This window comes from Lycium barbarum, chromosome 10 (genome assembly GCF_019175385.1).
Source record: "Lycium barbarum isolate Lr01 chromosome 10, ASM1917538v2, whole genome shotgun sequence".
NCBI classification, from domain to species: Eukaryota; Viridiplantae; Streptophyta; class Magnoliopsida; order Solanales; family Solanaceae; genus Lycium; species Lycium barbarum.
Genome location: NC_083346.1, coordinates 17,243,230 through 17,266,872, shown reverse-complemented (window position 1 = coordinate 17,266,872; position 23,643 = coordinate 17,243,230). Strand labels below are relative to the sequence as shown.

Below are 23,643 nucleotides of genomic sequence, written 5' to 3'. Positions count from 1 at the left end.
GCAAAGCAACCAAGCAAACACAGGACAAAAAACTATCTTTAGGAGACACGGCGTAAGAAAAGTTGGTAAATTATAAATGATCTTACTTGGTATCTTTCTTCCTATCAGAAACTAAGCAACCAGATTAGGAAAGTTTTATTTGATTGTATGTATACTAAGACAAAGTTTTATTAAGTCCATTTTCATGGCTCTGATAGGAAAGACAGGGCCCTCTATCGCCATTCACCAGACTGAAGGAAGTTATGATACAGAACTAAATTAAAATACATAAGACTGAGCTATTTATTATTAATATGAATGATGATTTTGGCTTCTGAAACTCGAACAAAAGAAGCCATGGATACGTCAGATACAAGAAGAGTAAGAACAGATAAAGGTTAAGCTGGGGAGAGCACGTTGCACAATGACTTGTATGCAGTGACGCAGGATTTGAATTTCTCTTCTGCTGCTGCCTGCACAGATACAACGACTCATCTGGTGAGGAGGGCTCCTAGAATACAAATATGAGTAGCTAAATTCCAGCTATGTTGCTCGGACTCTTCAAGAATGCTGCCGGGTGCGTGTCAAATCCTCCAAAAGTAGTGCATTTTTGGAGGACCCGACATGGGAACAAAAGCATTTTGGAAAGTCCGAGTAACATAGAATTCCAGAACACAGAGTTTCAATAAAGGCATTGACACCGAAAGAGAAGGATAGGCTAATGTATTGCCACTGTAGAAGATAAATCTTTCATACAAATCAAATCACATCCAAAATCAACAGTGTCGACTTCCTCCTTTCCTCTGGCTTACAATTGCTTATATGTCGAAAATGTCAATACTTATTTCAAGTATTTACAAGAGTAAATTTATTAGAAATACCAACCATGCTAATGTCTCTGTTCACATGTCAAATCTGATTCTTCCTTGAACTAGAGAGACATCGGGATGAGCTCTGTAGCCCACTCTCACCATAATTAAGACAAAGGAACAACAGAGTAACTCCCTTCCAGATTGTCTTTTACTCAGATCCACCATCGGCCACGGAGTGTCAAATAGCTGCTATATATGTTGCTAGATCCTAATGACATGTTTCTCTATCAATGAACCCGACTAGCATATCTTGAAACTAAAAGACAGAAAGAACGCATTCTATGGCTCACCCTAGGGGTTTTTACTAGCCAGAACCATGAACAGCAAGATGATTTTTATGACCATTTTATACATTTTCAAAATATACTTCCTATCTCCTAATCAATGCTTCTCACTTGACAAATGCTAAGCGGACAAACAAAGGAATAACTACAGGCTAACCTGTGAAGGGCCTTGATGCTTATCAGGATGCCACTTCAGAGCTGATAAACGGAAACTGCAAGGACAATCATAGTGTCTCACATTAGTCTTCAATATATATATATATATAGAGTATGGACAACACAAAACTTCTAGAACTTACGCATTCTTGACATCCTCAATCTTCAGAGGACCCCTTGGGGGTAAACCAAGAATTGTTCTTTCAGAGTAAGACCCTACATTAAAAGATTCGTAGTTGGATTCTGTCTGTGTCTCGTTTTCAGTTTCATTATCCCATCTGCAATGCCTTTGTTCTGACCAGTCTGTTTCTTGTCTTCGGGAGAATAGATCTTCAAAAGGAGACGATTTACCAGGCCTAGAACACCAAGTGTACCGCTTATTACCAAAAGTTGCTTGGAATACTGTCTCGGGATATTCCTCGAAGTCTTCCGATAATCTCCGTTTCTTCATTTTTCCTAAAAAAATATAATTAGCAGGTCAATAGAGGTTACCTGCATCCTTTAGTAAATAAGCTCTGTATCGTATCACCATCAGCCATTTAAAGAGTAGAGATTAACAATCACAAAGCATAGCAGAAGATTATCTGAAGTTATGACATTTGTAACTTTGTGACAGGCATAACAAGTCCAATTTCCATTCTTTACAGAAGCATTAATTCAAATGTTACTTTGAGTGGCTCAAAGCCTTGCAATACAACTCCTACATGGATTAAACGCAAAGCAAGGCACGTTCATCCCATTTAGGCAGCACTATAGCTACCAACTCACAGCCAATAAACCTTTTTTAAGGCATTGTTTTCAGTATGATTCCTGATAGGCACCCCACTAGTCCAGCTAGCTGGTGAGCAATAACAGAGCTATAGAAAATACTAACCCAGCTCCAAAAAGGAACCTAACAAATTAGGTCAAACCACCAAAATCAAATAGCAATATATGATTCAGTTACATCTGGAGTTTTCTAGGGGCCAAAGGTTGAAACACACTGATATTTTTCAGCATGACATAAGAATTTTCATTAGACAGTGCTAGTTGAAGTAGAGAAACCAATAGTCAAATGAGAGTACAAACTTACGCATCCTTCTCCTTAAGCGATCTCTACGACGAGCAGCAGACTTATATTCACTTTTCTTCTCTGAACGATCATCTCGATCCACATCCCATCTATCATCTATTGTTGAAGATTCACTCTAGTAAATTATTCAACAGGAAAATAGCATATTGTCAATAAGTATAATAAACTTGAGGTGAAAAATGGTGACATTAGAATAGAATTTAATATAAACAGAGAACTTGCATGGAATTGATCAGGTACTTTTGAACAGAGATAAGATGCAATGGGGGAGAAAGACGAAGCAATAAAGAACTACGACAAAAGTATACATGGGATAGGTATAAGTGAAAATTTCATCACTGCTTATGTTTTCTCCATCTTTTCCTCTATTTACTAGGTTATTCATCTTGCTAAACTGAACTTGTTCTATCCTAGTTAAGCCTTGATACCTTTATTCTTTAATCATTATATCAGTAGATGCTAAAATTGCACAAATAAGGAGTTTCTGAATAGATCTTCCTTTTATCCTTCTAAGAGATTACTCATTCACTTCAAAGCTGACATAGGACAAGTGAGGATCCTTGACAAAGACTGAAGTTTCTGTGGTTGATTAGCAGAGGCTCTTAGGCTACATGAACAGAGACTTCAAGTGTCACATTGGGAAGCAGACATAAAGCAGCTTTCGTTGGGTTGGGTTGGGGTGGGGCGGGGAAGCGGATACGTTCTAGAAGAAGAAAAGAGAAGAAATAAAAGGAACACATATGAATAGGTCTCGGACTTCTCCCTCAGTTCATTTGGAAAGTAGGTTAGTATTTTCATGGGGATAATTGGAAAGAGAATGTGCCGGGGCAGGGCTGCTGCTTGCTCAATTTTTCTTTTGACAGTTGCGGAATTGCACCACTGACACCTTTTACTAGTGATAAGTTATTTGCTACTGGAGCCGATACCACAAAGGAAGAGGGGAAAATTTCTAAATTCACGTTTGGAGTATATAGCTGGAAAGAAATAGGACATATCAATGGATTAAGGCCTGTTTGGCTAAAGTTCAGGGAAGCCAAATGTGCTCATTTTTTTTTTTTTTAAAAAAAAAAAAAAAAAAAACTTAGTTTAGATAGTTGAGGTGTTTGGCCAAGCTTTTATGAAAAAATAAGTACTTTTTGAGTAGTAGCAAAAGCTATTTTTCAGAAGCTAAAAAGTAGCTTCTCCCGGGAAGCACTTTTGGAAACTTGATCAAGCACAAAGTATTTCTATAATATTGGAAAAAGTGCTCTTGAACTAGATTACTCAAACACAAACTGTCACTCTTCAAAAGTACTTACTTGAAAGATACTTTAGATAAAAAACACTACTTAAAATAAGCAGATTTTAGAAGTTTGGCCAAGCAGGCGCATTAGGTTCAATGTTTGTTAGGAGTCCTTTTAGTCAGTTTAGACCTCTAGTGTTGGAGAACCTCTTAAGTTATTGAATAATGGAAAGAAATCGGTCCAAATGGCAAAGAATGGATAATGAGGATTCATATAGCCGATCCGACTAGCTCGCGATTGAAGCATAGTATTTTTCTGGTTGTGAGAACACTTTGTTTGGTGCAAAGAAGTTTCTTCCTTATATGATGATGCCATTAGCTTCTTGGAAGACATTTCTTTCTTTAGTTGATTCTCTCAGTTGACTTTTGCTTTAGTTCACTTTTTGGAGGAACTGGCTCCTAGCATTGCACTGTGGTAGTAATTGTTTATTTCATACAACACCGGCACACATGCGAATGCAACCTTGGTGATAAGCTAATAATATCACAAATTTTATCTATCAATATATACAATCTATTAGCCTGCCTTTGGTAAAAGATGGAAAACATAGAAACTCCGATTGGAAAAGGACAGGCAGATAAAGGAGGGACAAGAAACATAAAAATAACAGAACTAATTTTCAGTGTTCCCAAGATACAAAAATGACCTTGCATTCAATGATTGAGGTCTGTAATAGCAATCTAGGATGTATTCATGTCTTTTTGGAAGATGTTGTCCTTGATAAACTTGTAGCGTTTGGTTATTTTCTTATGCTAAAACTGTTTTTCAACAAAGAAAATTAACATACACCAAAACGGGAAAATGAGAGCGTATGTCGTCTCATGTGCAAATATTTCAACTTTATTTCATATCACTTGCTTCAACTACCAAGTAAATATTACTCTCAACCTTCAATACCCAAGACGATTACCAAAATGACACCCTGTACCACTTCTATTGTTGCCTCAGGTCACCTACCTTATGTCCAACCAAACACCGGAAAATAATTCAAGATGCAAACTAATCCGAAGAAATTACTTTAAATGAAAAGCATTTTTTGTCACTCCATAACAAGAAAGAAAAACTAAGTCAAAGACAGTAATAGTTGATCTGTTATGACTAAGATTAAGATTTACCTCATCTATGAAAGGAAAGAGGATTAAATATTTACCTCAAAAGAGTTTCCAGATGCCCCATAAAAAAGAAGATTTTTCAAAGCTTTTTTTGAGTCAGCACGCTTTTGACGTGTTGCATATCTGATATAATCCTGAAAAATAATGGAAATGTTGGATGATAAATAAGAAAAAGAGGAGGAAAAGAGAAGTTAATAGATATATTACATGGAAAGAAAAAGAAATGAACAGGAAAAAAGAATACCTAACTGACCAGAGAAAACTAAGCAAAAAAATTCACGAGGATATCTCCAATCCTAGGCAATTTCACTCACTATAATACTGGAAACTGGTAAAGATATTTACCTTAGTTGGCGGCTGACTTCCTCTAAATTCCTGCAAGAACAATTTATGAAAGTCACAAATGCAAACTGTAGAAAGATATTGCTTGAATTTTGAAGTAACAAGCTGGAAATACATTGTGAATGAGAAAAGAATGCTAAAACTGAGTGCAGAAACACAATAAATTCCTTATATTTACCAGTCTCGATGAACGAGAGTATTGGAACTTTTTTTTGGGAGGATAAGGGAGCACATTGACACTTAATATACAAGCAAACACAGAACATAAACACCATCCTCCCCCCAAACTCAAGGAAACATAGAGGAGGAAGAAGTATGCTCTCAATTCTTGGTGGAATTTTAAGCAGATTTTTCTTAAACCACTACGCCTACCAAGGTAACAAACAGATTGTCTAGACCATGATAAATTGACACCATAGGCATTGTTGACTTAAGAGAAGGAAAATAGGCAGATTCATAGACCGTTCCCAAGGCCTTTTCCTTTGTGGCATGCATAAAATATTCTGGAATTTCATAAAAATATTTCTAAATTTTATGCAGATGCTTAGACCTCCATATCTTTGCTCGCACGTAGCAGGGCTTGTCTGTTGGTGCAGGAATAGAATCAGACAATTATTATCTATAAGAAGATCAATTGGATCCAACCTGGTAGATATTTAATGGCTAAGTGCAGGGGCGGATGTAGGCATTAAGATATGGGTTTGACCATGGGTGGATCTACGAAGAAGGAAGTGGTCCGAATCCCCTTCCTCGGAAAATTACACTGTGTATATAGGGTTAAATTTTTGTTTTATGTATATATATTAAATGTTGAATCTCCTTGACACAAGCTAAAAGCTCAGCACAACAGTAAAGGGAGTTCAAACAAATTCTCTTAGAGGACACAAGTTCAATTCTTGCAAACCACAGTTTCTAGTCTTTTTATCTTTAGGTGTATGCTTAACTTTTTTTTTTTTTGGATCTCCTTGGCAAAAATCTTGCCTCCACTACTGGGTTTGATAGAACCCAATAGCTTTGGCATACACACTGCATGTATTAAGAAATACACTAAATATATACAAAAATTAAATTCAGAACCAGTTACTTAGCACTTGAGTTTGTTCTCCTACAATCCAGAACCCCTAAAATTCAAATTCTGGATCCGCCTCTGGCTAAGAGGTGTGGGTAAAGCCACTAAAGATGAGTGGTGAAAGAAAGGCATATGTAGCATGTCAAATACTGAACTATTTCAAATATATTTAACTGCTTTTTACAGACAAAAATTTCAGATCCTGCTGAAGTCGTTCCAAAAGAACACTTTTGAAGACTAGAAAAACTTCATTAACTACTTCCACTACAAGCCGTTAACTCTCAAGTCATCTTAGGATACCTTCACGTGAAAATAAACTGTTTAATTGCTCATTTCCTAGGTCTAAACCTGTTAAGAAGTAAGAGCTTATGCGCACTCCAAAACTTCTGAATAATGGTTATCTAAATTAAAATGGAAAAAAGTATTGTACACGTACAGGACACACAGGCTGAAAAAGTTACTGTCTTTTTGCAAATGAAAATTTATAAGCACGAATGGCACCGTCCACGAAAGTGCTAACAGAAGGAAACTACTCGCTTTGAAATCTCACTTTGTCACATAATATTAGGATAAGCATATAATGCGGAACAGCTACACTAAATGACCCTCAAGCACCTGTTTTCCAGTATGTATACACTATTGAACCCCATATACAATTACACAAATTTGCAAATCCTACTTCCAATCGAGAGACGGGACTAGATAGAAATGGCTAAAGCTATTGCCAATTAATCCTCTTCGATTTAGTAATTTATCAATCATTGGGCTAACAAAATAAGCATGGGGCTTCCATAATGGAAGTCTCAGGTTCGAAATCTCCCGCCTACGACAGGAGGGAATTTTGTGAAAAATTAAAGTTAATTTTTTGGAAGAATAAATATCATAGATATTTAGAAGAGTTTCTAGAAAGTTACATTGTAATATCTTTGATATATATATTTAGGAAATGTCTAGAAATTCTAGACACTTAGATATTTGTAGTTGAGGGTAGAATTATCTAGATTCTTTTGTATCTAGAATAATATCATGATAGTCTAGAATAGTGGTAGGAGATAAGAGTAACTAGATTTTTCTTATGGATGTATCTAGAATAATATCTAGAACCATCCCTAGACAAGTATAAATAGGGGTGACCTTGAACATTTGTAATCAAGTCAAGCCAACCCAATTGTAAGTCATTCAAACCAATTCAAGAGTCTTCTTCCATTAAAAAGTTCTCCTTTCCAAAGCTTCCTCTTCTTTAGTTGACTCTTTCGATTTTAGTTAACGATCTTGGGCTAGCAGAAGGTTTCTCCGATTTAGTTTTCTTCTGCTATATTTCTCTACATGGTATCAGAGCCATAGCCGTAGTTGGCTTTTGAATTTTATTTCAAGATCGAGTTAGTGGTAGATTCAACTGGTTTCTCTAAATGGATTTGAGCGGCTGTGTTAATGGACTTGGGATGGAGTTGTTGAATCAGTCCAATTACAAGGTATGGAAGACATGCATGGAGTCATACCTTGTGGGAGAGGATTTGTGGGATGTTGTTAATGGTAGTTACACAAGTCCTCCTACTGACGGACCGAAAAATAGCAGCGCATACAAGAAGTGGAAGCAGATTAATGCGAAGGCGGAGTTCATCCTAAAGAGGTCCATCTCGCACAACTTGTTTGATCATATTATAAGGTGCAAATCAGCTCATGAAATTTGGAGGACTCTTGATCGTTTGTTCAACAAGAAGGATGAAGCCCGGCTACAAATATTGGAGAATGAATTGGCGAACACCACTCAAGGTAATCTTTCTATTGCCGAGTACTTTTTGAGGATTAAGAATTCATGTTCAGAGATCTCTTTAATAAATCCGGATGAGGCTATCTCCGAAACACGAATGAGAAGAACTATCATTCGTGGTTTGAAGTCAGAATATATTCCTTTTGTTACATCAAGGATGGGCTCAACAACCATCCTTGGAGGAGTTTGAGAATTTATTGTCATCACAGGAGCTACTAGCCAAACAGATGGCTAGTGTATGTTTTAAAGAAAGGGAAGGAAATGCTCTTATAGCTAACAAGAGGAAATTTAAAGGAAGACAAAAGCGAAGTGGCTCAAGAGATATGACACATTCTCAATTCCATGAGGGTCCAAGCTCGTCAAGACAAAAGGAGGATTCTTCTAATCATTATGGTAAGAAGTCTATTAAATGTTACCGATGTGGTGAAGTAGGACACATAAAAAGATTTTGCCGAGCCAAAAAAAGCAACATGGCTCAAACTGAGAAAGTTGCTGAAGAAGAAGAAGACTGGGGAAGGTGCTTCGTAGCTGAGACTCGAGCAGTAGATGCCTTAGCCTCCCTCAATTTCAAAAAAGACCGGATCGTGGATTCAAGAGATAATACAGTCCATTACGTGGAGAAGGAAGGCATTGGTGTCATCAACAAAAAGCAAGCAGATTCCAAAGACTTTCAGACTAGTGACACGGTAACTGCTATCGAGGAAATCAACGAAGCAGATCCTGAAGCTGGTAATAAAAGTCTGGACGTGAGGGATGTTGAAGTAGAACCTGAGCAGGCAGTGTCTGAAACTATATATAGTAATGGTGACCATTCCGGAGAAAGCATTGAGGGAGTTGTAGTGGAAGTTGAAGTCTCTAATCAATCATCTGCCGTAATACTGGAAGCAGATGGAAAATCCGACGGTCAAATAAATGAAGAGATTGACCTTGAAGGCTCAATTTCATATGAAGATACAAGCAGTATGATTTTTGAAAGCTCTGAAGCTGCCAAACAGTTTATCGAGGAGTTGGAAAGGGAATCTAGTGGTGGATCCTATGCTGGTATTGAGGCTTTGAAGGAAATTCGTGGTCAGATCGTCACCGACTCAGGTGCTTCTCCAGATAACACAATTGTTAAGGAGCTAAGAGAAAGGGGGAGTCTAGAAACTCAAGAATGTGAAATTCAACATGAAGATGATTCACGTGGTTCACAAAGGCCAAAAAGAAATAGTGGCAAGTTTGTCCGCTATAGACATGAAAATTTTATCAAGACATATTCATGTTTCTTTGGAGGCCCAATTATTAGCGGAAAATCATCATCATTTGAAGAAGGAAGAAGTGTTGACAAAATATTGTTGAGATCTTCACCATGGCGCGCTCAAAAGTTTTGTCTGAGTTCTTCCACGACGAGTTCAGGATAGCTTCCAAAAAATTACTTTAAGGGGGAGTGTGAAAAATTAAAGTTAATTTTTTAGAAGAATAAATATCATAGATATTTAGAAGAGTTTCTAGAAAGTTATATTGTAATATCTTTGATATATATACTTAGGAAATGTCTAGAAATATTTTTTGGAAGAATAAATATCATAGATATTTAGAAGAGTTTCTAGAAAGTTATATTGTAATATCTTTGATATATATACTTAGGAAATGTCTAGAAATTCTAGACACTTAGATATTTGTAGTTGAGGGTAGAATTATCTAGATCCTTTTGTATCTAAAATAATATCATGATAGTCTAGAATAGTGGTAGGAGATAAGAGTAACTAGATTTTTGTTATGGATGTATCCAGATTAATATCTAAAACCATCCCTAGACAAGTATAAATAGGGGTGACCTTGAACATTTGTAATCAAGCCAAGCCAACCTAACCTAATTGTAAGTCATTCAAGCCAATTCAAGAGAGTCTTCTTCCATTAAAAAGTTCTCCTTTCCAAAGCTTCCTCTTCTTTAGTTGAATCTTCCGATCTTAGTTAACGATCTTGGGCTAGCAGAAGGTTTCTTCGATTTAGTTTTCTTCTGCTATATTTCTCTACAGATTTGCCTTATAGGTCGAGCTCGTCGCACGGGGCTTACCTAGTGAAGGTTATCTTTCTTGTGTGATTTGCGGGATATTGCACATGAGCGGGGTTTACCCGGTGTGTTCCCTTGTCATAAAAAAATGAAAATAGTTTCCAACAAAATAATCAAGAAACCAACAAGTTAATCTCTTTTTCACTATTCGGAACCTATATATCTTCCTTCTTTCCTCAATTCAAGATTCATTAGTCAATTAGTAAATACTTTGACCAATAGTGGAAAAAGATGAAACCCCACTTTCCCTCACATTATACTCCAATTATATCAACTTCAATCAATAGGCTACTTTTAATATATTTATGAGGCAACAACAATTCAAATAAACAAATACTTGTGCAGCTATTAGTTACAACAATTAAAGATCAAACTTTTATCCATTAGTGTCTCATATCTAAATTTAAACAACAATTACAGAACCAAGAACCTACAATGCTGCCTAAAAAACAAGCAAACAACCCTTAGTTTCATTGTTCTCTGCAAAAACTATGGTCCAAAGAATACTAGCAACAAAACAAAAAAAAAAACAAAAAAAAAAAAAGTAAAAGGCAAAGAGAACTCACAGAATTAAACTTGTTTTTCCATTTTTGGGAGCAAATTGAAGTAGAATGGAAAGAAGCCAAATGGGTATTTTGTGATTGTGTAGAAGCAACAATTCTTGTTGATTGAATAAGTGCATCCTTCACCATCAAAACGTTACGCCATCTATGTATTACTTGCATTTTCTTGAAATAGCAGAGAAACTTTGAAACTGACACAAATTGAAATATAAAAGGAAGAAAGAAAAAGAAAAAAAAAAAAGAGCTTTCTGTATTTTTTTTATAGAAACAAATGTTTATAGTTTCTTGGAAGGAAGGAGCTGTTTTTGGGGAAAACAACGTAGTATACACAACATCAGACCACCTTTGACGCTTCGCCTTATGATAATGGGCTTTCTTTTTGGGCTTTGTGCATTGGGCCTCAACCACATATTTGTTGGAACAAGTGCGCGAGTAGCAGATTTGAGGACCGTTATTTAAGACATAGGCGAGGTTCATAAATATTTGTAAGTTTAATCGCTTCAGAATCGACTTCAGACTTACAAGACTCAAGTTGAAAAATTCAGTGTCTAGCGTTTGAAGTTAGGCTTGTCAAAGCCTAACTTTAGATAAATGTCTGAAGTTTGACATATCTCTTGTGCAATTAAGCTTCGGACATTTATCTGAAGTTTGGTTTGACAGTTCCAAACTTCAAACATTTTTATCTAAGTTTGGCAGGATAAATATGTATGAACTTTGATAATTTATCCATTGCATTTCACTCATAGTACCTTCAATTCATTTCACTCATGAACTTGAAAAACATGCTTAATTTAAATGGCTTTACCTTCTGAAGATAATAAATAACAATGCGAGCCACTAATTTTAGACATGTCTCTTTTAACCAAATCAGAGTAATAGAATGTATTTTTCTGTTAGAGCAAAAAGAAATGCTTTAAGGGAACGAGTAATAGTGATAACCAATTTTTTTTATTCAGCATATTTTTCCTATTCTCGGCATAATGGCTAAAAGTAAAGAAGAAAATTTTATCCTTAATAATCTCCTGCCCTGAAGCATTCTCATGCTGTGTCAAGATCTTCATAACCTGATTAAAAATGTATTTATTTTCTTTTTTCTGAGGTGAAGTTAATTAGGTCATAATCAGTAGTATTTACAAGAAAAGCCCGATCGTCCTCCTCATTGAAAGATCCAGCTGAAATTCCTTCGCAATAGCAGTACAAGCTCGATTTCAGCTAAAAGCAGGCTGATTTCAGTTATGATGTTCATCGATATCTGAGTTTAGCATTTGGAGAAGATTTCTCACCAACCTCTGAGATATGCTTCGTCCCTGTCTCTGATGCATTAACAGATTTTGTGCTATCTGCTATTTGAGATTTGGAAAGCTGGAATTCAGATCCTTAAGGTCTTGGAAAAGAAGTCTATTCATGAAGTTGAAAATTCAAAGCAAAATGGATTACTAAAAATTCAAACTGTCCGAAAAAACAGATCTGAAGGTACACCTACCTTCTTTCTTTTAGATTATTTGCAAATTTATCAGATCTGACTCTTTCTCTGTTTAGTGGTACAATTCTTTAGCTATTTCTCTTGTGCAATCAATTTTTATTTTTAGATTTACTCAAGATCTGAATCAATTTTACCCTTAAAGATTGGTACTTTGCATCACTTTCCGTCTCAATTGTGGAATAAGTGATGGCCGGTGGCCAGTCCACAATGGAGGCTGGCCAACCCTCACTAAATACGACTATTCCAAAAACCAATCCTAATCCATTACAATATTCAAATCTGTTCAAACCAACAACCTTGAATGATACATTACATAGTCAGATCCAATCACTGCCCCAAATTTCAATGAAACCAGTAACTTACCTACACGGGGTGCCATACATTAAATACACTGAAGTAGAAGTTGATCAGATGAATATCATTGAAAATCTTCAGTATGCTGTGGTAGGAAAGTTCTCATATGGCCAACCAGATATTGAACAACTTCGTCTCATAATCCCTACACAATGTGAAATAAAAGGTGAGTGTAGAACAGGTTTTCTAAGAAACCGCCATATGCTTATCAGATTAAGTCTTTTTGAAGACTTTGTGAATTTCACATCAAAGCCTGTATACTACATTCAAGATAGAGAGGGATACTCGTACCAAATGAGAACACTGATCTATGATTCGAATTTCAAGGTTGATGAAGAAACATCAAAGACAATGGCATGGATTTCCTTCCCAAAGTTATTGCCTACATACTTTGTGAAGGAAACTCTTTTTTCAATTGCATCTGCAGTGGGTATTCCTATACAATTGGATATGGCTACGATTAACAAGACTAGACCTAGTTGTGCTAGGGTCAAGGTTTTAGTAGATCTGGTAGCGGATTTACCCAAAACGGTGAGGATGGATATTGAAAATGAAAAAACAGGAGCAATAAGGACTGTTAATGTTCAGATTCATTATGATTACCTCCCTAAGTATTGCAAGGAATGTAAATTACAGGGACATGATGAATATGATTGTAGAATTATAAATCCAGAGCGTGTTCAGTATGACAATGAAAGGGAGGAAATGCCAAAGGAGAATGGCAAGACAAAACCTCATAAAAGCTCTGATGAAGTGCACAATAGTAAGGAAAGCAATAAAGATCTCCAAGAGGATAAAGAAATTGAAGCAAAAAAGGCCAAGAGATTACAAGCAGAGGAACAACATAATAAAAAGCAGACTAATGACAAAGGCAAACAAAAGCAAGAGGATGGAAACCAACAAGGATATGAAGGGAAAAAGAATTATGGAAAATACAATTATAGAGGATACAATAATTTATACAATTATTCTGCTAGAGTGTTGGCAGGTGGAAGAGTGTTAGGAAATTCGGGAAATTGGAATCCCATCAAAGACAACAGAAACTTCAATGCTGAGAAGGGAAGTGCAAATCATAGCAAACAGAAAGAGACAACAGTCACTGCTACATGCAACAAATTTAACACTTTGGTGGACTTGGAGGAGGAACAAGAAAAACAAAATGAAACACAAGAAGGAAGCACACATAGTAGTAATCCTGTTAAAGAGACAGCTAGGCCATGGGTGGATGCTGCCTTTGGGAAACAAACAGAAAATAACAAAGTTATGAAAGAGCAGGGAAAGATAGATAGCAGACAAGAGCAAGATAATAAGAATGAGAAAGGGGTAGGGGATAATCAGTCAGAGGAGATAGCCATACAAGATTCAGAAAGAACAATTACAGATATCGTGGAAAATGATAACAAAAAAGAAGATGATAACAAACAGATTACTGAAGGCCAAGACGTACTTCAACCCATATAAGTACATGACAGTGTTAATTCAAGCTCATATCAGCAAGTGGAATCAGCTAGACAACAAGTGGATCAAATTAAGGACTTACCGGAAGAGCCTCCTCATACAAACAATATGGGTGAAGGAGATACAGCATCATCTGCAAATAAGGAACAAAATAATGAAAGAGAAACACAAGCAAGGGATCAGAGAGATCAAAACAACAGAGATACAGCCATAGAAATGCAGGAAATTTCAGGAAATCATAAGTATCAACTGGTAGCCAAAGATCATGAAAACACAACACAAGAAGAAGTGAATCAGAATAAAATAGATATTGGAGAGGAGGAAGCAGGTGAAACTATTAGTTCTGATTTAATGGAGGGCAACAATAAAGGAGATATTTCCCCTAAACACTTGACAAAAACTAAAAAAGGTCACAAGCCAAGAGATAAAAGTGTTCCTCCCAAGACAATGGGAGGAGTACAAACAAGGATGGCATGTTCTAAAGGAGTTTCTCAATGAATAGCTCATTAATATGGAATATAAGGTCTGTAAACACTCAACAGGCCTTTGAGAGGGTAGTACTATTGCATAGACAGAAACATTTTAATTATGTTGCCTTACTAGAGCCTTTCCAGCATGTTAGACATATTGACATGTACAAATTGTGGTTAAATATGGGGACATCATGGCATAATGTGAATGGGAAGATTTGGATTTTTGTGGATGCAGAAATTCAAGTAGAAATAATGAGAGATACAGAACAACTGTTATCCTGTAGATTCACTCATTTGGGTGATGGGCAAGAGTTGGTGCTTACAGTTGTTTATGCGAGTACTGATAGAACTGGGAGAATAGCTCTATGGGAGGATCTATATGACATGTCTTCACACATCACCATCCCATGGCTTGTGGGTGGGGATTTTAATGTCATTACAGATGACATTGAGAAATTTGGGGGTCTTCCTGTACAGTTTGCAGAAACAGAGGATTTTAGACAATGTATAGACATTTGTCAACTGATGGATCTTGGTTTTACTGGAAGTATGTTCACATGGTGGAATGGGAGATCGGATGAGGCTTGTATATTTAAAAGACTGGACAGATGTTTGGGAAATCAGGCTCTGCAGAATTGTTTTCCTAATTTGGAGGTAGAGCATCTCATTAAACAAGGTTCTGACCACTCACCCTTGCTGGTAAATATGAGAGCAGATAGTAGACCAATTAGGAAATCTTTCAGGTTTCTTAATTTTTGGGTGGAGCATGAATCTTTTCTAGATGTAATCAAAGAAAATTGGGTGGAATCTTATGGCTCAAACCCCTTCTTTAACTTCCATAATAAGTTAAAAAAGGTGGGAAGAGCTCTCTCTAAGTGGAGTAGGGACACTTATGGTGATATCTTCAAGCAAATTGCAACTCTGGAGGAAGTGGTACAGGTGCATGAGCAAGAATTTGAACAGAATCCTACAGGGCTTAACAGGGAAAGGCTACAAAGGGTACAAGCTGATCTGATAAGGTTTTATGCTATTGAAGAAAAATTTTGGAGACAAAAAGCAGGGATGTTGTGGTTTCAGGATGGAGATAGGAACACAAAATTCTTTCATGCTCATGTCAATGGAAAGAGAAGAAAGCTACAATTACAGAGAATTCAAGATCATACAGGTACATGGCTGGACACTGAAGAGGAGATTGCACAGGAAGCAATCAGATTTTTCTCAGACCAATTCAAAGAGGAAAATATCCCTACAGATTTCTCTATGCTTGATAAGATTCCTAAAATGGTTACAGAAGAACAAAATCAACAACTCTATGAAATGCCAGATGAAGCAGAGGTGAAAAGAGCAGTTTTTGGTTTAAATGGAGACAGTGCAGGGGGTCCTGATGGTTTCACAGGAAGATTTTTCCAAGCTTGTTAGGAAATTATTGCAAATGACTTGGTGACCATGGTGAGATCATTCTTCTGTGGGCATGAACTCCCAAGGTATGTAACTTGTACCAATTTGGTTTTGATACCAAAGAAGAAAGAAATTAATACATTTTCTGATATGAGGCCAATCAGCTTGAGTAACATCACTAGCAAAGTTATTTCAAGAATCATTCATGAAAGACTGATATATCTGCTACCTGAGATCATTTCACCTCAGCAATCAGGATTTGTTAAAGGCAGGAGTATTGTAGAAAACATTCTGTTGGCTCAGGAAATTGTACATGATATTAGGATTAGAGGAAAGCCTGCAAATGTTGTCATTAAGCTTGACATGGAAAAGGCTTATGACAGAGTATCATGGTTATTTCTAACTAAAGTCCTGAGGAGAATGGGGTTTGGTGAATTTACTATTGATCTGGTGTTTAGAGTTATCTCAAATAATTGGTATTCCATTCTGATTAATGGGCAACCTCATGGATTCTTCAAATCATCTAGAGGAGTAAAGCAAGGAGATCCACTGTCCCCTACTTTATTCATTTTGGCTGCAGAATGTTTGTCTAGGGCTCTCAATACACTGCATACTGAGGATGAGTACAAGGAATATGGGATGCCAAAATGGAGTCCATATGTCAATCATTTGGCATATGCAGATGATACTATCATTTTCACCTCTACTAATGAACAGTCTATGAGATTAGTGATGAAGACTTTGAGTAATTATGAGAAGGTGAGTGGTCAGAAGATCAACAAGCAGAAAAGTGCTGTTTATATGCATCATTTGACATCTCATAACATTAAGGAGCTGGTATTTTCTGTCACCCAGATTCCTAAAAAGGATTTTCCATTCACATATTTGGGTGTACCAATCTACTATGGGAGAAGAAGGAACATTCACTACAAGGAGATAATAGAAAAGATTCAGAATAGACTGAGTTCATGGACTGGTAAGCTGTTATCTATTGGAGGAAGGACAACACTGATTAAACATGTTTTACAGAGCATGCCTATACACCTACTATCCGCTTGTGACCCTCCTAGTGCTATACTTGCTCAGATTCATAGATTGTTTGCTAAGTTCTTTTGGAGCAACTCTGTGGGAAATTCAAGTAAGCATTGGGCAACTTGGACAACCTTATGTCACCCACAAGAAGAAGGTGGCATGGGGTTTAGAAGCCTACAAGATATATTTAAAGCCCTCTTTGCTAAACTGTGGTGGAACATGAGAACCAAACAATCCTTATGGAGAACTTTCATGAGTAATAAGTACTTAAAGAAGTTTCATGCTGTGATAGCCCCTAGCGGATCAGGTACTTATGTGTGGAAGAAGATGATTAAATACCGAGATGAGATGGAACATGAGATATGGTGGAAGCTTCAACAAGGTAATTCTTATTTTTGGTTTGATAATTGGACAGGACTGGGAGCCCTATACCATATTACTCCACCAGATTTTGAGTGTGATCCCACAATCATCCTTGTAAAAGAAACTGCAGAAGTGGGGCAATGGGATGAACAGTTGCTAAGAAGAATCCTTCCTGAGGATCTAGCAGACCATATTGTGCAGCACATTAATCCACCAAATGAAAATGGCCAAGCAGATAAGGCTTTCTGGAAATTAGATTCGAGGGGGAAATTCACAGTTGGGTCTGCATTTCAATTGCTCAGACAAAGAAAAGACCCCAGTAATTTGTATAAGCAGATGTGGATCAAAGGACTACCAATAAAGATATCTTTTTTTATGTGGAGATTTTGGAAGTTCAAGCTACCATTGGATGATAAGTTGAAGAAATGGGGACACCAATTCCCTTCCAGATGCTATTGTTGTCAACATCCAAAAGTGGAAGATACCTCCCATGTCTTTTTACACTCACCAACAGCTCAAGCCATCTGGAAGTATTTTTGTGAACCAGTGGGAATAAATACTGAGAATTTGCAAGTTACCCAAATAATTAACAGATGGTGGGATATGCCTAGTAGACTACATGCCAAATGCATCAACCAAGCTGTCCCTGCTATTATTATTTGGGAACTCTGGAAGAGGAGAAACACTATGAGACATGAAGGGAAGGTGTCAATCACAAAACTCATTTACCAGGTGATGCATACTTTGATTCAATTCATGAAGGTGAGAAGGAGAAATTTTAGGTATGCACCATATAGTTGGAGTGTGATTGTTGAGGCATTACAGAGATATTCTCCAAAGATAAGAGTAACACCGGTGACTTGGAGAACTCCAGATATTGGATGGATAAAAGTCAATACTGATGGAGCCTCAAGAGGAAACCCGGGTAGGAGTTCATGGGCCTTTTGTGTAAGGGATGAAAGGGGAGATGTGATACAAGCACAGGCTAGAGAAATAGAGGATCTTCAAAGCACCAACACCGAGGCAGAGGCCCTAGCCATTTTACAGGCTCTCAGGTATTTAAAAGACAGTCAATGGGATCAAATAAGGATAGAGACAGATTCACTTTTGCTGAAGAACTCTATTCAAAGGACATGGGAAATTCCTTGGCAAATCATTACTATGGTGGAAGAAATTTGGAGAATAAGTGAGGAAAAAGTGGTGGTGATAGAGCATATTTATAGGGAAGGAAACAAATTAGCAGATCACTTGGCTAATTTAGCTTTGGACACAGGGGACATACAATTCAATTCCTTTCATGACATGGAGAGCCACTGTAAAAGAATTGTGAACAGTGACAAATTACAGCTGCCCTGTCTAAGAATTAGATCATGTTAAGGAGACTGAATATAGGGGGAAGGTGGGAGAAAAGGAGGTCCTCACACTCAAATCCTTTGGGAGGAGAATGTGAAGGATTTGGTTTACACTAACTGTTTGCTAATGGTTGCAGGTACACAAACTAACATAAATGGAGGATTTTAATTCAACAGGTACCACAGAACAACCACACTGAAGGAATACCAACAAGCAGCGAAACACAATGTAATCAGGATGTTGAGAAGTTTTACCAGCATAAATTGCAACTGGTTGGAGGCACTTTTGACAAATGACATGAAGTGGAATTACTGCTCCAAATGATTGAGCACATGGAACACAACAGACCTCTTGAGTACACATGGGCATACAGTTTCTAGTTAGTGGTTGTTTCTTAGTTGGTGGTATTAGCACCCCGGGATGCTCATCCTACTGAGAACTGGTCATTAGTTAGAAAATGTACTGCCTTGGTGCATAGAGAAGGCCAAATATAGAGCATGTGAGATATAGAAACAGAAGTTCTTTATGGAGCAATTATTTCAAATTTCATTCTATTAGTAATTTTTTTTAACAATTTGTAATATCAAATTAAGACAAGTTATAAGTCTTAATTTGATCATTAGTTTAAATTTTGTATTTTCATTAGCCTTTTGGCTAGAGTTGTACAAACTTCTGGATTTTTTGATAAAATTTATAAAATTAGCCCTAGGCCAAAAGCCTAGTGGACTTTTATTAAAAAAAAAAAAAAATTAGGTCATAATCATAAGCTAGATGATTAATTATATACCTTCTATTAACGATAGAGTATCTAATATATTTTCTTTTATCATGAAGATAGATTCAAAGCTTTGTAAGAGCTTCTGCAGTAATAATAAAGATACATGAGGATAAAAGATCTCCTTGTTTCAGTCCTCTAGAGGTGAGAAAGAAAATATATCTAGTATTATCGATAAAAATTAAATACCAAATATTATAAATGAGCCTATAAATCATGACGATAAATAACTTATTTAAGTTAAGACATCTAAGACAAATGTGAGAAAGAACCTGATACTTTATCATAAGTCTTAGTCATGTCCAATGTAATCATCACATTATCTTTCTAATTTTTATACTTGATATCACAGATAATTTCTTTTGTTAACATGATATTTTTAGTGATGAGTCTCCCTTTTAATAAAAGCTAATTCAATATTTCGAAATAATTTTGAACAAATCAATTGTTACAAACAATATTTAAAATGATCTTCTTTGATATACTACTCAAATTGATAGGTGAGTTGGAGAGAAAGTAGATGAAGAATCAACTTTACAATTAAGACCAAATATGTAATGATGAAAATTTTAGAGATGCTGCTACCACCAAAAAGTTCTCTATTCATTTTTATATACGTCCTAAGATATAATATGGTAACATGCCCGATAAAACTTATCATTATATTCATCCAAATTGACTGCACTATCAGGATGAAGTAGCATTCTTAACCTCTTCATTTGAGGGACGTTATAAGATGAACGCATTATCATCCTTAGTGCTAACTCTAACTATTCTCGTCATAAAAATGTTAGAGAAAGTTGTGAAAACAACTTACTGAAGTGGGGAAATAGTAGCCTAAACAATCTTATCATGAACTTGAATTCATTATCCATGCTCATCTTTTGTCCTGTACGAGTAAGACATCTTTCTTTTTAAAAATGTTTCTTTCGGTAAATAATTTTTTTTATTACCAATTAAACGTTATCTACAGATATTAGTAGAATTATTATTAGCACTAGACAATCCCGATGCTAAGATACATCTAAAAGAAACTAAACACCTAATCTGATCTATAAGCTCCCTAGGCACCTGAAAACATCAGTACAACCATCTGTCAATCCTCGACACAGCTTCAGTTAGGATAAAAAATCAGTTTCAATATCTTGCTTCTTAGTTCTATCTTCTGAAAACCCCTGAAAGTAATTTCCTATATGATCTGACTGATTAATAGTCTTGGTTCTTTCAACTCCCCTTGGAAAATCTTCTCATTTCTTGTGAGCAACATATGGTAAATTGTGCATGCCAATGCCATTCTATAGATATTAGTAGTTGCATCCTTGCCCTTATATGAATTACAGCCCATATCAACTTCTGCGTCTAATCTACAGGCCTATCAATTCCCATCCATTACAGCATCTTTGCACATACCCTGCTAGTCCAAGAACAAGTCAAAAAAAAGTGATCAATTATTTTCAGTTGAGTAGTGTATGTATTTAGTCTTTTATGTGCAGCTAAGAGTAGGATGAAATTCATTTTGGACTTCCATGATGTTACAAATAAACGGCCTCTAAAATACTTTACTAAATACACCTCTCAGATTTTTGTACATATCATGAATAGAGAATGTTGTCTGCTTTGTAGTTCCTCCATGCTACTCCCTGCTTGAATAACATATTGTTTAGCATTGAGTATTTTCCTAACATCCAAGATGTCTGCTTAGGGTTATATCTACCCATGGAAGGCCTTTCTTCCCATAGTACTCATGAATCCATAGAATAACTTGTCTTTTTGTTTTTTCTTGCATACATTCTAAAGCTTATATTGCTACTCAATTCCAGTATATCCAATTAATACAATTAAGCCTCCTGCAGCTTTCGGAAAACAAAGTGTTTCTCAGGCTAGTGTAGCTTTCCTTGAAGTTCACGTGTCTCCTGTTCATACAAATGTCGTACATATGGTTTCAATCATTTAGACTATTTTCTTTGACAATACAGAAAATTGGGACCCAAATACTTAATATACTAAAGATGACATTTTTTATTAATTGTAATCAAGCTGCATATGAAAGTAACTTTGATGTTCAAATGGTAATTCTGCCTATCATCTTCTCAATAAGGGACTTACATTGCATGCTGGTGTGGTGAGTCTCTTACTAATCAATGAGACTCCTAGATATCTAATAGGGAGATCTCCTCTAGCAAATTCCAGTATACCCACAATTTCCAGCTGCACCAATGGATCAACTCCTCTAAAAAAGACTGAGCTCTTCCCCTCATTTGCTATTAGTCATGAGGATGCTGAGAACTTCCTGGAGCAGACATATAGAAGTTGAACAGAACCAGCATCTCCCCTACGTACTAAACAATAGAATACTATTAGAGTCATTGACTTTCTGTTTGAGGATAGTATCTTGTATATTCACTCATTTTAAAGGCTTAATGCGCATGCAGCCCCCTGAACTTGTCTCTTTTTTTCATTTTGACACCTTAATTAAGTGTTGTTCCTAATGAACTCCTGAACTCGTTTTCAAGTGTGTATCAAACACAAGCTGACTTACATAGTATTCTATCTTTAATGTAGCAACATGCTAATATATATTCTAATTTAATTATGCTATCTTTTAGCTAAGATTAGCAGCAATTGAGAGGGAAAAAAAGAATAAGCTCTTAATTAAGTTGGCAGTGGAAGAGTAGAACCAGCAGAAACCGACACATCCACGACCTAAAGAATAACTTACCACACGTCTAAAATATTACTTCACCTTCATTACCACAATTTAATTTTTGCTTCTAATAAAAATCAGATTTAGAGGGTTTGATAGACACACTTGAGAACAAATTCAGGGGTTCAATAGGAACAACACATAGTTGAGATGCCAAAATGGAAAAAAGGGACAAGTTTAGGAGGCGCATATGCATTAAGCCGATTTTAAAATTCTATTAAAATTAGAGTCATCCTGATATCAGTGTTCTCAAGCTCTTCTACTTTCTTTTTAACCTTCTCCACTTTATCATAAACATTTTATTGCTTTCACTGGATCATATACCAAGACAATGAGTGAGTTTCTTGAGTTTTCTATAAAGAGAATACATTGCGTTTTTCGGACTCTGCTTCTTCCAGCAATCCTTAACATCTTATTGAAGTTAGGTTGGTCCAACCGAAAAATTAAAAATTTAAGTCAGAAGGAGGATCAGAACCAGTACATTGGTAACACAAAATATTGTGATCTATCCCGGTTTTTTTTTTTTTTTTTTTCGTTTAATGCTAAGTCGCTAACAATCTATTGCGATATATATCTTTATATTATTTGATATTATTTGGTAGCATATTTGTAGGGAGATAATTACCATATATTAGTTAGTTTCCTTGTTTCACTAGGATCTTAGTTTCCTTGTTTCACTAGGATCTTAGTTTCCTTGTTTCACTAGGGTTCAAGACTGTATCCTATATATATTCTCTCTTGGTGAATGAATGGAACAAGTCAAGATTGTATAGTTTCTACATCGAATCAGAGCCACACGGTTTTTTCTTCTCTTCATCGTAAATTTCCATGGCCGGTGACGCCGTACCTCCTCCACCACCACCCAACATTGAGTCTAATTCTCCCTATTTTCTCGGTCCTCAAGATCGACCCGAGGACTATATCACGCCTACTCGTTTTAAGGGCGCATCAAATAACGTTGCCGTCGGTCAGCACTTTACTTCCTAACAATGGAAGGCTATTACGGGATTTTTTGGTAATGCTACAATTCCCGAAAATCGCTTGAATGGTAAGTTTGATGTTTTTTCTTGCATTATTGACACTGGTGCTACTCATCATGTTACCGGTGAGAAATCTTGGTTGTTTGATGTCCATACTGTTGATTGTCCTATTGGTTTGCCTAATGGTGAAAAGGTGCTTGCTTCTTTGGAAGGTTCTGTTCGACTGTCAGATAAAATCACCTTACATCATGTCCTTTATGTGCCTTATTTACGTTGCAACTTACTCTCCGTCCCCCAACTTACTGATAATTTACATACTATTGTCTCTTTTAATTCTTATATGTGTGCTATTCATGACCCACTGAAGGAACTGATTGGAACGGGAGTTAGGAGGGACGGACTATACTATTTTAGCAAACCGGACGTGGTGCAACATGTGTCTACTGTCGTGGCAACGTCCGCATTGGAATTGTGGCATCGACGATTGGGGCATCCTTCCGAGAGAGTAGTTAAGTTGCTTCCTCATGTCAGTAGTGATAAGAGTAGTTTAGCAAAGGATTGTGAAGTATGTTTACGTGCTAAGCATCCTAGAGACAAATTTCCTTTAAGTGATAATAATGCATCTAGAATATTTGAGAAAATACATTGTGATTTGTGGGGCCCATATCGCCATGTTTCGTCGTGCGGACCTCGTTATTTTTTAACAATTGTTGA

The 23,643-nt window shown here is 36.4% G+C and overlaps 2 protein-coding genes across 3 annotated transcripts; one reads left to right on the top strand and one right to left on the bottom strand.

Annotated features, from left to right (window-relative positions):
- Positions 1-165: 165 nt before the first annotated feature.
- On the bottom strand, positions 166-10,878 carry LOC132614811 (uncharacterized). Of its 2 annotated transcripts, none has more exons than XM_060329356.1 (7): positions 10,560-10,876; positions 5,104-5,133; positions 4,797-4,892; positions 2,364-2,478; positions 1,435-1,747; positions 1,293-1,347; positions 166-452 (listed from the first exon to the last, which is right to left on the bottom strand). In XM_060329356.1, exons 1-7 carry the CDS (start codon positions 10,716-10,718, stop codon positions 378-380), a joined length of 843 nt encoding a protein of 280 aa, XP_060185339.1. In that variant the 5' UTR covers positions 10,719-10,876; the 3' UTR covers positions 166-377. The 2 variants fall into 2 exon arrangements, with proteins under 2 accessions (XP_060185339.1, XP_060185340.1); XM_060329357.1 differs by lacking the exon at positions 166-452 and adding an exon at positions 487-1,059 and having other exon boundaries at positions 10,560-10,878.
- Positions 10,879-14,504: 3,626 nt separating this feature from the next.
- Positions 14,505-21,559, top strand: LOC132612790 (uncharacterized). Its single transcript, XM_060326880.1, has 5 exons — positions 14,505-15,437; positions 15,972-16,106; positions 16,440-16,860; positions 21,066-21,175; positions 21,344-21,559. Exons 1-5 carry the CDS (start codon positions 14,505-14,507, stop codon positions 21,557-21,559), a joined length of 1,815 nt encoding a protein of 604 aa, XP_060182863.1.
- The last annotated feature ends 2,084 nt before the right edge of the window (positions 21,560-23,643 follow it).